Raw genomic sequence first — 13641 nt, 5'->3', positions numbered from 1 at the left:
TAGACGCAGCATGCTGGGCTACCTAAGTGCTCAACAGTGCGAGCTACAACACGCCATCACATCCTACGGCAAATCACCGGAGACTCAAACCGAGTCCATGAATCTGAGCTAATTGCTTCATGGAACAATTCGACTCCCCCACCAGTTCACCCAAGTCTCGCAGCCATTGTATCCCAGCAAACAATTCGCTATGGCAAGCAAGGTCCCATGGAGAGCGACTTTGAGCTCAACTCTTGAGCCTGCAAAGGCCTTGACGCGAGCTCGCGCTGGACAAATCACCAGAGCGATATCAATCTCCTCTTCTCGAATGGTCGCAATGCCGCAGGAGTCCCATAACATGAGAGAAGCCCCGAGAGACGCAATTGGAACCCTCAAAGCGCCCATCGTCAACCCGACAGCCAAATACCAGAGCAAGGCAGACGACCTTCATCGGTATGGAACTTGGTTAATGGGGTGCCTCCCAAAGTACATCCAGCAATTCTCCGTCTGGAAAGATGAACTCACTATTTACATTTCTCCATCTGGGGTTATCCCGGTCTTTTCTTTCCTAAAGTGTTTGTATGCCTTTTCTTCTGCTTCGGCAAAGATCTAACCTTCCATGCCTCTAGATAATACGGCCGCAGAGTTTACTCAAGTTAGTACTGTTACTGCATGCGACTACCCTACCCGCAGTAACCGATTTGAGGTTGTTTACAACTTGCTCTCCGTTCGATACAACTCTCGCATCCGAGTCAAAACTTACGCCGACGAGTCATCCCCTGTGCCAAGCATTACCAGCTTATTCGGCGGCGCTAACTGGTATGAACGTGAAGTCTACGATCTATACGGCGTCTTCTTTACGGGCCACCCTGATCTGAGACGTATCATGACGGACTATGGGTTTGAGGGTCACCCTCTTCGAAAAGACTTCCCACTCACTGGATACACCGAGATTCGCTATGATGAGGAGAAGAAACGAATTGTCACCGAGCCACTAGAACTTACTCAAGCTTTCCGAAACTTTGAAGGAGGATCTAGCGCTTGGGAACAAGTTGGGTCCGGTGAAGATCGCAAACCTGAGACCTTCAAACTGCCTGCTTCTAAACCAGAGGAAAAGAAGTAGACATTTTACCTAGAGAGCCACTAAAACAGACACTCATATTTATCATGAGACTAAAATACTTTTTTTAATTCATTTTTCCTTGACCTGATGCTGTGAAACACGAAATTCCTAATTTCCAGTTCATTGGTGTACATTGGTGTACAAGTCCATTACTTGAGATCTCTGATAAGTTGTTAATATAGATTACAACCCTTGTCATGACCTACATGTATAGGATCATCCTCCGTCGCAGTGAGAGAAGTTGAGCAATGAGGAAATCATTGGGTGGCCGTTGTATTATAAGAAATGTTCCAACGTCGTAAAATAGGGCGAGTGCCTACACGACTACACAACTATGCTATGCTCATGAATTCCAAATGCTGCTGAACCGCTTATCAATGCAAGAATGCTTCATCTCGTAGTTCAACATTAATATCATCAGAGTGTTTAACAGTCACGACTTCTAGTCGTTTAATCTATATCTCACAAGAAATGGCCATGGCACCGCTGTCTCAACCTTTCACACTCCCCATCAACTCCCAACGAGGGAGAACCAAGACGCAATCAAGCTCCTAAAACGCCGCTGTATACTAGATTTCCGCCACCTTCAATCCCACCTCTTCTTTCAAAACAAGACCTACCCACGGTCGCGCCACAACACGCGCTGGAAATGTTACAAAAAGTGATGATTACCTGCGAAGCTGAGTGGATGGGCAATCCTGTGGCTAAGCATCACCACACGCCATCCTGGCCGGCGTGTCGATCTGAGACATCATTTTGATACCGATAATAATCCTTCACCTCCTGGCTATAGCCGCCGGAATCGTCATCGCCGTAGTCACCATGGCTATCGCGTGTGTGATCATCTTCATATATCTGAGCATCATCCACGTACTCGACGGGTTTATCAGGACTGGAATCAGCGTATTGCACTGCCGTCTGAAAGAACTTAGTATGCTTCAAATTTATAGAAAGGGGGTAACCTACACGATGATAATCAAAATCGTACTGGTCAAGGCTCTGATGTTGGTCTTGTTCATCTGCCTCATCCTGTGCATCACGCTGAGCCATGTAGTCTTGTTCTTCCTGCTTACGGCGTGCCTCTTCTTCTAATCGCTTTTGTTGGGGTGATACTGGAACATTCATTTGGGGATGCATAGCTTGAACAATCGCCAAATAGCTGTACATAAAGTTGCTCAGAAGCACCTGGCTGTGGAGGGACCGACGAGGGTTTGCTAATTTGATGTGTGCCATTCGATAGATGGCGCGCTCCTCCAGAAGTGGAAAGCGACTCCAGTTGTAGTCAATATCTGGTTGCAAAGGCTTGTAAGGCACGATGTCCTCTGGAACGTGCAACAGCTGCTGATATTTTTTGTTCTTTTCTTTCTCTTCTCGTTTCTTACCACCACCAAAAATGGAAGAGAACAAACTTCCATCCTTTTCCTTCTTTGAGTCACTTTTGCGATGGCTCTCTTTCTTTCGCTCGTCCGAAAGCTTGTTGTCGAGGCTTTCCCGGTCAAGGACTAGGCTTTCGCGACCCTTTGTAGTTGTCTTTTCGATTGAAGTTTGGATCACATCCAATCGCACATTATCCTGGGCTTTTTCGGAGGCGGATTTATGCTTGGATTTCTTGCTCTCATCTTTCTTTTTGTCCCTATCATCTGCAACGCCCTTGAGCCACTTCCACGCAGAGCCAGATCTGGTGGAATTATGAGAGTCCTCGTCCTTATCCCTTTTCGACTTTTTGTCCGATTTTTTGTCGTCTCGCGTATACGCCGGGGTAACGGTTGAGGTATCAGCGCGAATGGCGTTACCATTTGAAGCGCCGGATTGGACCGGACTCACAACAGCAGCTGTACTGGTTTGCGCCACGGTGGGAACTGATGACTTCGCAGAGCTAGGCGAGCCGTTTTCCTCGAAATTTGCATTGCCCGATAAGGAGTGGTAGTTCGAGTGGCTGAGTGTATCGTCGCCAAGATTATCCGCTGCAGACTCCAATCCGGCCTCTTCTGTCGCGGTAGTGGTCTGGGATGAAGAACGCTGTGGAAAATTTTCCGGATACCGATTGTCTTGTGAAGCGCTTGCTTCATCTGGGTTGGAGATATTATTGTTAGATGTAGTGGATTGAGCAGAAGGTAGTCGACCAGAGAACTGAGACGGCCTTGGGGTAGAGGAAGTGTCGAAATCTGTTGATGTTGCGGACGTTTCTTGTGAAAATCTATCTTGTCTTCGATCTGGCCGGGTAGGCCTTGAGAAATTCTCAGAAGTAGGTTCTGACTGCACTTTAATCAGCGGATATCCACGAGAAATATCTTCGGCCGCCGAAATAGGTGGCTCTATAGGTTCGCCGCTTTGCTGGCGTTGTGCCATCCGCTTCGAAAACGATGTCTTGTCCCCAAATCGCAAGCTCCCTCCTTTGCGATAGGTTGTTCGAGTTGATCTCCGTAATCCGCTACTGGGCGCAACAGGGAGGATAGGCATGTCATCCATCCCAGTCTCTAAACTGCCTGAATAGTTATGGGACTCTTGAGCAAGCCTCTGAACTGCTTTTGAAGGGTCTTTTACTAGCTCATCTAGACTCAGTTCTCGGTCTTGTTGATTACCCTTGAAACCATGTCTCTCTGATCTGTCTATTCCACCAGCGAACCCTTCAGGGGCTCGTTCTTCTGAGTTGTCAATTTGGCGTGAGAGCAAGGACTTCTTTCTCCTTAATGAAGAAGCGTTTATAGGATCCGATTCATTGCCATATTTTTCGTCCGAGACGGAAAGAAATGAATCCCCGGATCTCCTCCGTATTGACTGAAGGCGGCTTGCTAGAAAGGTTTTGAACTCGGTTGGAGCAAGCTCTGGGTGTACCCTAGCTGGCACCCAAAGCAATCTCGACGGGTCGTTTTCATCGTCGTCTCCTCTCGGCGCTACAGCCGGCATAGCTGCTAATGACATTGGCGGTATATCTGGATCAATACTGTTGCCCACATCCATAGATAAACGCCTCAGCGCTTGCAAATTGCTCAACTCCTGGGCGATATCATTCGGGTTATCTATATTGGTCAGGGGAAATTGCTGCCCGGGTGTTTGTGTATGAACTTCGCGCAGAGATAGGGTGGGAGATGTCACGGGCATTGTGTGTTGATCCATCTGATCGCCCCAATGATTGTTTCCTATGGCGAGTCGTATCGGCGAAGTTTTCGAACTACCATTATCATTATGAGTTGTAGCTTGTGTGGGCTGATCTGACGCTGGTTGAAGAAAGAGATTTGGCGATTTGTTCGAGTGCAAAGGCCTTTCAAGGCGTTGTTGTTGTTGTGGTTGGGGTCCTCCTTCTTGATATGCAGGGCCGGGAACAAAACTCAGCGGGCGACTTGTCTCGTTACTTGAGTCCTCATCTTCATCATATAGGTTGCCGATTGCCTCTGTTACGTGATGACTGGGGTCTGAAATTGACAGTTGGCTCGAGTGGCCACGTCGTGTGGAAACGGTACCGGCAACTTCGCCATGAGGTCGAGATGATGTCTATTCGCCGATTTCATTAGCGACGGTTGCGAAATCGAGATCGCTACTACTCTGGTTTTATTGGATCGATTCTAGCCACGGCTACGCTACCGACATGTTCCGTTCTACATTTGAACTCCAACTCGGTAGCGGCCTTTGCATTGTGGCACGAAATACACTAGGAAACATACCATCATCGAGGGTGACGTGAGGGCCGTAGGGAGGCGGGACCCCCGGGCAAAAGCCGGTACAGCTATATTCTGCGGTTCTAGATAGCAACTTCCGGAATCTTGGGTTTGAGTTGGTCACGGCAGCCAGATGAGCGAGTAACAAGTTGCAGATTAACCAGCAACAGATGGTGGGCTAAGTAAACACCTCCTGAGCGGGATGTCGTCACGGTGTCTACTACCACATGAGGGCGCCGTATAGAGGATTTCCTGAGTGAAATCAGGGTTTGGTCAAGCGGATGACAAGAAAGGAGGCCGTTATTCATTAGATATGAATGCGAGTATCTTAAAACGTTGTTTCTTTAGACAACCAGAACATGAGACATAGGTAGGTCGGCGATATGAAGCACATGACAGTATCGCATCCCTACCTACCTAGAGTTGACTAGGATAATCCCAAAGTGCATAAATGAAATGAAATTCGATTTGCACCCATCTACAATTATATACTTAACCTAATCAGATAAAAATAAAATCAAAAATACTTATATTTATAGATTGATACTTTATACTAACAATAATAGCTAAAAACAATATAATAATTTATTTTAAATACACAATTCTAAAATAATTATTTAAATATTCAAAACAGTTGATTATGTTTACATTAAATATTATTAATATATATAGTAATGTATATAGCATATCTATATATATATTAAATAAAATTAAATAGGCATGTAAAGTCATTGACTATATCTAAAAATAGTAATGATCGTCATACCGGTTCTTGCTACTATGCTATCCTAGGACAGCTCTGACAATTTATCAGTTCGCGACCGAAGTACGCTGCTTTACTTCGCTCACCACAAAAAATCTAGGCATCTCTTTTAAAATGTCCCATGTTCAGAATTGGACGTCTCTTCGTGTTATCGACCCGTCTTCCCCCCCTATCTTCCAAACACCCGTCAAACGCATTCATCAAACGGATGATGTGCGCAGATTCCTCGTCAGCGAAGCCTATCGCGATATCGGCATCTTCATTCTCCAGCTCAATCATGCCCTTTGCCCTCGACAACCGAAAGGCCCATCATTTCCGTCTGTATTTCCCTTGGGTTCTAGGTCTACCACGACGGCCTCCATCCAATCATGTCAAGCGCTACTATCTCGCATCCAGAAGCTCATAGGCAACGCACCACCTGATCCTGGGTCTCAAAGATTTGGAAACGTGAGCTTCCGCAAATGGTTTCAACTGTTGAATAGCGAACTGGACGATTTTCTCGATCATGGGTTGCTTGGAGAAACTTTACGAATAGGCAATGGGCATGCCAAAAACGAAGTAGCAAGCTACTTACTCGGAGCGTTTGGCAGCCCCCAGCGCCTAGACTATGGGACCGGTCATGAGCTCAACTTCATTGCTTTCATTGGCTGTCTATGGAAGCTAGGGCATTTTAAGGACGGCATACAAGGTGGCGATATTGAGAGGGAGATTGTGCTCTTGGTCATCAACCCGTAAGTAACAAGAACATGAAGCACTCGCATAAACTCACTGCGTTAGGTATCTCGACATTGTAAGGCAGCTGATAACGACATACACTCTTGAGCCAGCAGGTTCCCATGGTGTATGGGGTCTGGATGACCATTCGTTTATTCCATATATTTTCGGGTCTGCGCAGCTTACTCGCCCAATTAGCAGCGAGCTTGATCCGATGCCCATTGAAGGCTCTGTAAGGGGCGCACCAAAACCAAGCGATGTTACCAATCCTAGCATTGTCGAAGACTTGAGGCAAACCAATATGTACTTCTCGGCCGTTGCGTTCATCAATGACGTAAAAAAGGGTCCGTTCTGGGAGCACAGTCCCATGCTGTTTGATATTTCCGGCATAAAAGACGGATGGGGGAAAATTAATAAAGGTATGATCAAAATGTTCAATGCTGAGGTTTTGTCAAAATTCCCAGTCATTCAGCATTTCCCATTCGGTTCGCTTTTCGCCTGGGATGAGAATAGGCAGGCTTTGGATCAAGATCTTCGCAGAGAGACAACGGGATCACATAATCAACTGAGCTGAATGCTTGCCTACCGATATGCTATACGAAAGGGTTGCATCGTCGCGGCAGACATTACTCGCCGAATCAGGCGTGTTGCAGATAATGGCCAATCAAGCTAATGAAGCACGAAAAAGAAAAAGAAAAGCCATACTATGGCAATAGTAAGACGCCTAATATACTCATAAGCGTCTATAATCAACTCGTGTTTGCTGAAGCAGGGCGAATGCATACAAGGTCTGTCCCTATCATGATCTACCGATGCATTGCTCTTAGTCTTGTGGCGGCAATCATCAGCTGAAGAAATCCGTTATCTTCTTAACGCCTTGGGGGCCTGGCTTAACCTGTCTCCTTTTTGACGTAGAGTTAGAAGCGTTAGAGATCTTGTGCTTTTTGTTGGCCTCTGCTCTTTCAACGGTACTGAGCTTGGCATTGGTAATGCTGGTATGTTGATTACCGTCGTTTTCATGCTTACCCAACCCAGCCGGTTCTTTTGGCTCCGAATCCTGAGAGGTGTTGGGGAAAAACCGGGCTATATCACGCCCATTGCCTTTGTCACTCAACGGTAAGATGAAGGATGGCGAGCTACGACCAACTTTTCCGACGTCCTTACATACTGGGTATACATCTAGGTCTCCTTCGTAGGGCTTCAGTAGGGACTGTAGATCTTGAGTCCATCGAGTTTGCTGTGGATGTAGCCACTGCCGAAAGTCCTTGGAGCCAGCATCAAAGATAACTGGCATGCGATTGTGCAGAAATCGGAGCTGTTGGTTTGAACTGGTTGTGATGATTGAATACGTATAACGTTTGTCTCCAGTGTCTTCGACAATAGATTAAGGTCAGTGGTTAGCTGGCAAGTTCTCACAAACATGCAGGCTCATACCTTCGTGCTTAATAGCGTCCCAGAGGCCAGCAAAACACATTAAGCGGCCATCTCTGCGCTTGACAAAATGCGGAACTTTCTCCTTAGGGCTCACATGAAGCCACTCGAAGAACCCCTGAGCTACAACGATACATCTTTTACGGGCTTTCATTGACTGCCACATGCCACCGGGTGTTCTCAGAGAATCATCTCTGCAGTTGATGGCCTTTGGAGTTGAGGTAGTATTCTTACTCGACCATGAAGGCACAATTCCCCAGTTCATTGATTGAAGCTTGAACTCGACTTCCTCGCCACCATGCTCCTGCAGGTCTTTTTTTGCTTGGAGGGGTTCACTGTCTGGGGTATGAGAGTCACCGGTTGTTGGCTGTGCGTCGCGGCAATGTGTACCAGCCGTACAAACAACGCCATTAGAACCAGGAGCAAAGTTGTACGATTGATGGGGGGCATCAGAGCCCTCGTCATCAGGAGCATCTGTTATTAGAACACCATCATCCTCCAGCATCTGGCGAATTAAAGACGGAGGCTAAGCCATCAGCGATGTTCTCCTCGGCATGGTATGTAAAAGGGTTTTCTCTTAATACCATATATTAACTTACAATTGCTAACGAGTACCGACCACACATGGCGAAAGTTTAAAGTGCTGTGAGAAGTTGAAATATAAAGTAGGGAGCTGCCCTGTAGCTTATTTAGTTTAGGAGAATAGCTAGAGAATATATTAAGTTTGAAAAAGTAATTATAAAATATTTATATAAAAAGTAAGGGTTTTACTAAACTAAGTAGCTTAAACTTAAATTTATAAGTTTTAATAATAATAAATATTAACTTTCTTAAGTATAAAAATAAATTACTTAAGAATTAAAATATTAAAAAACTTAATAAATAAATAACTGTCTTAAGTAAGAAAAATAAATTATATAAAAACTAAAATTAAAATAATAATTATTAAAATTTTACTTAGTAATTATTAACTAGCTTACTTAATATATATTTTTTAATTTTTTAATTAATTTAAAAAAAAATTTAAGCTAAAGTAATTTTTTTAATAATATTAATAATATTAAAATTATAAATTATATTAATAATTATTATTTTAGTAATAATTATTATTAATTTTTATTATTTTTAATTATTATAATTATTTATAATTTTAATTAATTATTAATAATTTTAATATAATAGAATTATAGGCCCTAAAAAACACTATAATTTATTACCTATTATATAAGCTATTATAAAGGGAATCTTAATATAAAGTATTAATATTATTAATCTTTTTAATTATTAACTTAATTAACACCCTTTTTAATTATTATTATAATTATATTAATACTTTATAAATCTTCTAGAGGTTATAGGTTTAAATCTAGCTTAAAGTAGTAGTAAAGCTAGCCTAGCTAAGCTAAGGGCCTTTTTAAATCTCTTATATTAGGCTTATAAATAATAGTTTTCTAGGGGTTAGTATTAGCCTATAGGGCTAATAAGTCTAAAATAAGATATTTTAGTTAGGCTATTAAGCTAGTTAGGCTAATATACCTAGGTAAAATACTTTATATCCCTTACTATAAAGTTATTAAGTACTAGCTTATAGAAAGGGAGGATAATTATAATAGAATTATAGGCCCTAAAGGGTATTATAATTTATTACTTATTATATAAGCTATTATAAAGGGAATCCTAGTATAAAATATTAATATTATTAATTTTTTTAATTATTAGCTTAATTAGTACCTTTTTTAATTACTATTATAATTATACTAACACTTTATAAGTTTTCTAAAGGTTATAAGTTTAAATCTAGCTTAAGGTAGTAGTAAAGCTAGCCTAGTTAAGCTAGGGGCCTGTAACATCCTAACCCAATATTAAATAGTATAGGGTAAGTTCCTAAGGTAATAAGCTAAGGTTAATTAGTTTATATTAGTAAAAAGGATAAGAAGTAGCTTTAAGTAAATATAATTATAAAGTAAGTAAAATATAATAAAGATTTAATTTATATTTAATTTTAATACTTTATTAATAACTATTTATTTAAGTTATCTAAAGAGTATAAAGAATTAAATCTTATATATTTAATTATTTTATAAGGAGCGTTATATTTTATTACTCCTTAGAATATCTAAAGCGCTTATATAAGTTACTTTAATTATAAAAGCGCTAATACTTATTACTCCTTTTTATAATTAGTTAATTAGGTAATAGTTATTCTAAATACTTTTCTTTTATACCTTTATTAAATTAGGTTATAATATAATACCCCCTCCTTTATTAGTTTTATTTTTAAGACCTAATAGGGCCCTGTACTTAATTTAACCGTAGTGCTTAATTTTTATAAAGTATATTTCCTTCTTTCTTTATATTCTTACTATATTTAATTTATTTATAAGGGTTTATAAAAGGCATAAGAATTTTTCCTTAGTAAAATATATATTAACTTCTAAAGTAATTATAGATATACTATATACTTATTATTATTATCTTAAGCTAGCTTATGTTATTTCTAAAACTTTATCTTATTATAGAAATTATATAAAGGCAAAGAAATCTTATAATAGTATTTTTATTATAAATACTTATAAGTAATTTTAATTTTCTTTAATATAGTAATAATTAATTTTCCTTAATTAAAAGAGTAATAGCTTAAAAATATTCCTTAGAATATAAAAAAAAAAAGGCTAAGGAGTATTTTAATTCCTTAAATATTTAAATAGTTAAATTATAGTCTAAGCTAGCTAAGGTAGCTGGTTATTTATTATATATTTAAAAAACGCATAAGAAAGCTAAAGAGTAGGGTAAGGAGTTATTTTATTATAATATAAAAAAGGCTAATACTAAGGTAGTTATAGAGTAGGCAGTAGTATAAAATCTATAGTTATTAGGTGTTTTTAATAACGTAAATTAATTTTCCTTAGGCGTTAGTTTAAAGTATAAAAATCTAAGTCCTTTTATACTATTAAAGGAAACTTATATACCTTCTTTTTCTTCTTAAACTATATTTTTGTTTATTAAGTAGCCAGTGTTAGGAGTTTTAAGTATAATCCTAATTTTTCTTAAAAGTCCTAAATTAGGTTTATTATATTAAAGCTTTTAACAGGTTCCTAAGTATTATAGATTAAATTATACCCTTTTTACCTAACTTAGTATTTAATTTTATTATTTTCTTCTGGATTCTTTTATATTACTAAGACTTCTTTAACTTCCTATTTTTCTTTATCTTTAATAATAATAATCTTATCTAAAATTAGTCTTCCTATTATTTTATTAATTTATACTTTTTCTAAGAGTAATATATAAAATATAAGATATTTTAGTTATATACTTTCTGGCATTTCTAATTTATAATTAATATTACTAATTTTCTTTAGAATTTTAAATAAACTAATTTTTCTAAAATTAAGCTTATTATTTAGTTAGTTTATCTTAATATTTAGTATTTTATAGCCTTATATATATTAAAGTAAGTAAATTATATCCTCTTCCTAAAGGTTTAGTCCCTTAATCTTATTCTTATTTATATAGTGTTTTATGTATTTTTAGATAAATTCTAGCTATACTTTTATTTCTTTATATAAGTTAATTATTAATTCTGCTTAAAATTATACTTTATTAGTATTAGGTTTTTTTTAAAGTAGCCTATATACTAAAGGAGTATATTTATATAAAGTATAAAATAGTATTAACTTAATAGATTTAGATTTTATATTATTATAGTATAACTAAGTAAAAGGTAATTTATTAACTTAGTTATTTTATTATAGGTTAATAAAATATCTAAGGTATTACTTTATAATCTAATTTATTTATTTTATTTATTTATTTATTTTAGGATAGTATATACTACTAAGTTTATAATTTACTCTAAGTCTTACTATAAGTTTTTACTAAAACTTAAAAGTAAAAGTTTATCCTCTATTTAAGATAATTTCTTAAGGTAAGCTATAATTAGCTATTATTATTCTTATATATATATATATAAGATTTTCTACTAAGTATAATTTATAATATAGTAAAAAATAAGCTTACTTTATAAACTTATCTACTACTACTAAAATATTATTATAAATTATTTTAGTAAAAAATTCCTTAGAGAGTAGTAAGTTTATAATATAATTAAAGGTAACTATTTCCTATAGTAATTCTAGTATTAGCAGGGGTTATAGTTTCCTATAAGGTTTATATTATTTATATTTAGCGCATTAATATTTATTATAGGCTAATATAATATTAGTAGTAATTTTCTTTATTTTTTTAAATTAATATATTATAAATACTTATTAATATATAGTTATAATTCCTTAATATTTAAATAAAGGGTATTTATAAATATATTTTATAATTTTCTTTTGTAAATTAGGAGGTACCTAATATTTATTTTTATTTATAAAGTATCCCTCTTATATTATAATCTAAGATAAAAACTAATATAGTTCCTAGTTTCTTATATATTCCTTAATTTCTTTAAAGAGTTTATTATATTCTTCTACTTTAAAGGTTAGATTAAAAGATTTTTATTTATAATTACCTTATGTATTCTAATATAATATAATACCTTAGTAATCAGGGATTTCTTAGAAATAATCTATTCTTTTACTAAGTATATTAACTTTTTTATTTTCTAATCCCTTATAGTATATAAGTTTATAATTAAATTTACTTAGGAATTTAAAGTATCCTAGCTATTATCTAAATAGTTTTTAAGTAAATATAAAGTAAGTAATATTCTAATAATTAGTAAAGATCTTAATTTAGAATTTACTTCCTTTATAATATTAACTTTATTACTTTAAATAGCTTTTAATTCCTAAGAATTCTTTATTATAGACTATATAATTAAGTTTAGCTTTATTAAGTTTTTATAAGTAGAATATAATAGGGTAAGGTTTCCCTTTATTATTTTATTAATTTAGTACTCCTTTAATTATATATTTAAATATATTAGTTTTAATTTCCACTAGTTTTTTAAAGTTATATATAGCTAAAATAGGTTTTAAAGTTATAGCTTATTTAATTATTTAAAATACTTATTTAGCTTCTTCTATTTACTTAAATTTCTAATCTTTCTTTATTATATTAGTCAGAGGTTAAGCAAGGACTAAGAAGTTTTAAATAAACCGTTAATAATAATTAACTAATTTATAAAAACTTTATACTTCCTTAATTAATATTAAAGTAGGCTATTTATTAACAGCGGCAACTTTCTTTAGATTTATTTATATAGTTCTAGGAGTAATAATATATTTTAAAAATTCCACTTCTTAGGTATAAAATTAACATTTCTTAGGATTTATAAGGAGGTAATTATCCTATAGGGCTTAAAGCACTAGTTATATATATTCCTTATATTCCTCTTTACTTTTAAAATATATTAAAATATTATTTAAGTAAATAATAGTAAATTTATTTTAATATTTCTAAAGGATATAATTAATCCTTTTCTAGAAAAATACAGGTGCGTTTATTAATCCTTATAATATTACTAAGAATTTATAAAATTCTCCTAGGGTATTAAAGGCTATTATTTATTTATATCCTTTCTTTATTTAAGTTAATCCGTAAGTATTAGTAAGATCCAGCTGGGTGTATATTATAGCTCCTTACAGCTGGTCTTTTACTTTAGATATTAGTAGTAAGGGGGTTTAATCTTTAATTATAATATTATTTAATTATTTATAATTAATAACTAGTTATAATTTTCTATTTTTCTTTAGAATAAAAATAATAAAATATTATACTAAGGAGTTAGAGATTTTAATATATCTTTTTTCTTTTTATTCCTATATTTATTTATTAAAAGTATTTAGTTTTAACTAATTAAGGTTATATAATAGAAAGTACTTTAGTTATTTCCCTTCCTTTAGTTTTATTATATAGTCTTATTTAGTATATAGCAGTATTTATATACTTCCGTCTAGATTAGTTAGGGTTTTCTAAAATAAAGCCTTAAATTTCTAATATTATTTTAGAATATTAGCTATTAG

At 35.7% G+C, this 13641-nt stretch overlaps 4 protein-coding genes across 4 annotated transcripts; 2 read left to right on the top strand and 2 right to left on the bottom strand.

Annotated features, from left to right (window-relative positions):
- Positions 1-307: 307 nt before the first annotated feature.
- Positions 308-1102, top strand: Triagg1_9714 (uncharacterized protein; the record flags this gene model as incomplete). The annotated part of the gene is made up of 2 exons (XM_062904702.1): positions 308-554; positions 609-1102. The coding sequence occupies 2 exons, from the start codon at positions 308-310 to the stop codon at positions 1100-1102; spliced, it is 741 nt and encodes a 246-aa protein (XP_062751284.1).
- A 711-nt stretch (positions 1103-1813) lies between these two features.
- Triagg1_9713 (uncharacterized protein) lies at positions 1814-4204 on the bottom strand (the record flags this gene model as incomplete). The annotated part of the gene is made up of 2 exons (XM_062904701.1): positions 1814-2020; positions 2069-4204. The coding sequence occupies 2 exons, from the start codon at positions 4202-4204 to the stop codon at positions 1814-1816; spliced, it is 2343 nt and encodes a 780-aa protein (XP_062751283.1).
- A 1431-nt stretch (positions 4205-5635) lies between these two features.
- On the top strand, positions 5636-6809 carry Triagg1_9712 (uncharacterized protein; the record flags this gene model as incomplete). The annotated part of the gene is made up of 2 exons (XM_062904700.1): positions 5636-6252; positions 6299-6809. 2 exons carry the CDS (start codon positions 5636-5638, stop codon positions 6807-6809), a joined length of 1128 nt encoding a protein of 375 aa, XP_062751282.1.
- Positions 6810-7079: 270 nt separating this feature from the next.
- Triagg1_9711 (uncharacterized protein) lies at positions 7080-8171 on the bottom strand (the record flags this gene model as incomplete). The annotated part of the gene is made up of 2 exons (XM_062904699.1): positions 7080-7606; positions 7670-8171. 2 exons carry the CDS (start codon positions 8169-8171, stop codon positions 7080-7082), a joined length of 1029 nt encoding a protein of 342 aa, XP_062751281.1.
- Between the last annotated feature and the right edge of the window lie 5470 nt (positions 8172-13641).

This window comes from Trichoderma aggressivum (genome assembly GCF_033847375.1).
Source record: "Trichoderma aggressivum f. europaeum strain CBS 100526 chromosome Unknown scaffold_058, whole genome shotgun sequence".
Taxonomy (NCBI): Eukaryota; Fungi; Ascomycota; class Sordariomycetes; order Hypocreales; family Hypocreaceae; genus Trichoderma; species Trichoderma aggressivum.
Note: the sequence above shows the minus strand (reverse complement) of the source record. Positions and strands in the feature narration are given on the sequence as shown.